The following is a 378-nucleotide window of genomic DNA, read 5'->3' on the forward strand; positions in this document are numbered from 1 at the left end:
CGGCCCCTGTGGCGCTCAAAATGGCTGTGGGCTCGCTTTTGCCGCAGGGCGCGCTGGGGAAACTTTGCCTGCGGAGGAACATGCGAGCCTCTAGTATGTGACACGCGAACGGGGACGCCAGAAAAAAATACAAAGAGCCGGTTGGTTTCTGGAAAACTTAGTGCTGTCTGCCCATCCGTGCTCGTGAAACCCAGCAATGGGCGGTGCTGCTTGCACAGGGCGGCCTGACCTGTCCCAGCCCCATGGGCCGCTGTACAATTGCGGCGTTCCGTGGGGACTCGCTGGGGCGGAGCGGTGGTCTGGGGCGTGCGGGAGGTGACTGCCTAGAGCAGGTGCCATCTGCCCAGAGTGATCTAGGCAAGGGCTCACGGGTGGAGA

At 62.4% G+C, this 378-nt stretch overlaps 1 protein-coding gene across 1 annotated transcript in view; it reads left to right on the forward strand.

Annotated features, from left to right (window-relative positions):
* Positions 1-20: 20 nt before the first annotated feature.
* Positions 21-378, forward strand: part of NFX1 (nuclear transcription factor, X-box binding 1) — a gene marked incomplete at its 3' end in the record, with an annotated part of 51,420 nt that continues 51,062 nt past the window's right edge. The window contains exon 1 of the mRNA XM_010297129.1: positions 21-93. Coding sequence (XP_010295431.1) covers positions 21-93 — 73 coding nt within the window. The remainder of the gene's footprint in view (positions 94-378) is intronic.

The sequence above is a fragment of the Phaethon lepturus genome, unplaced genomic scaffold (assembly GCF_000687285.1).
Source record: "Phaethon lepturus isolate BGI_N335 unplaced genomic scaffold, ASM68728v1 scaffold5621, whole genome shotgun sequence".
Lineage (NCBI taxonomy): Eukaryota > Metazoa > Chordata > Aves > Phaethontiformes > Phaethontidae > Phaethon > Phaethon lepturus.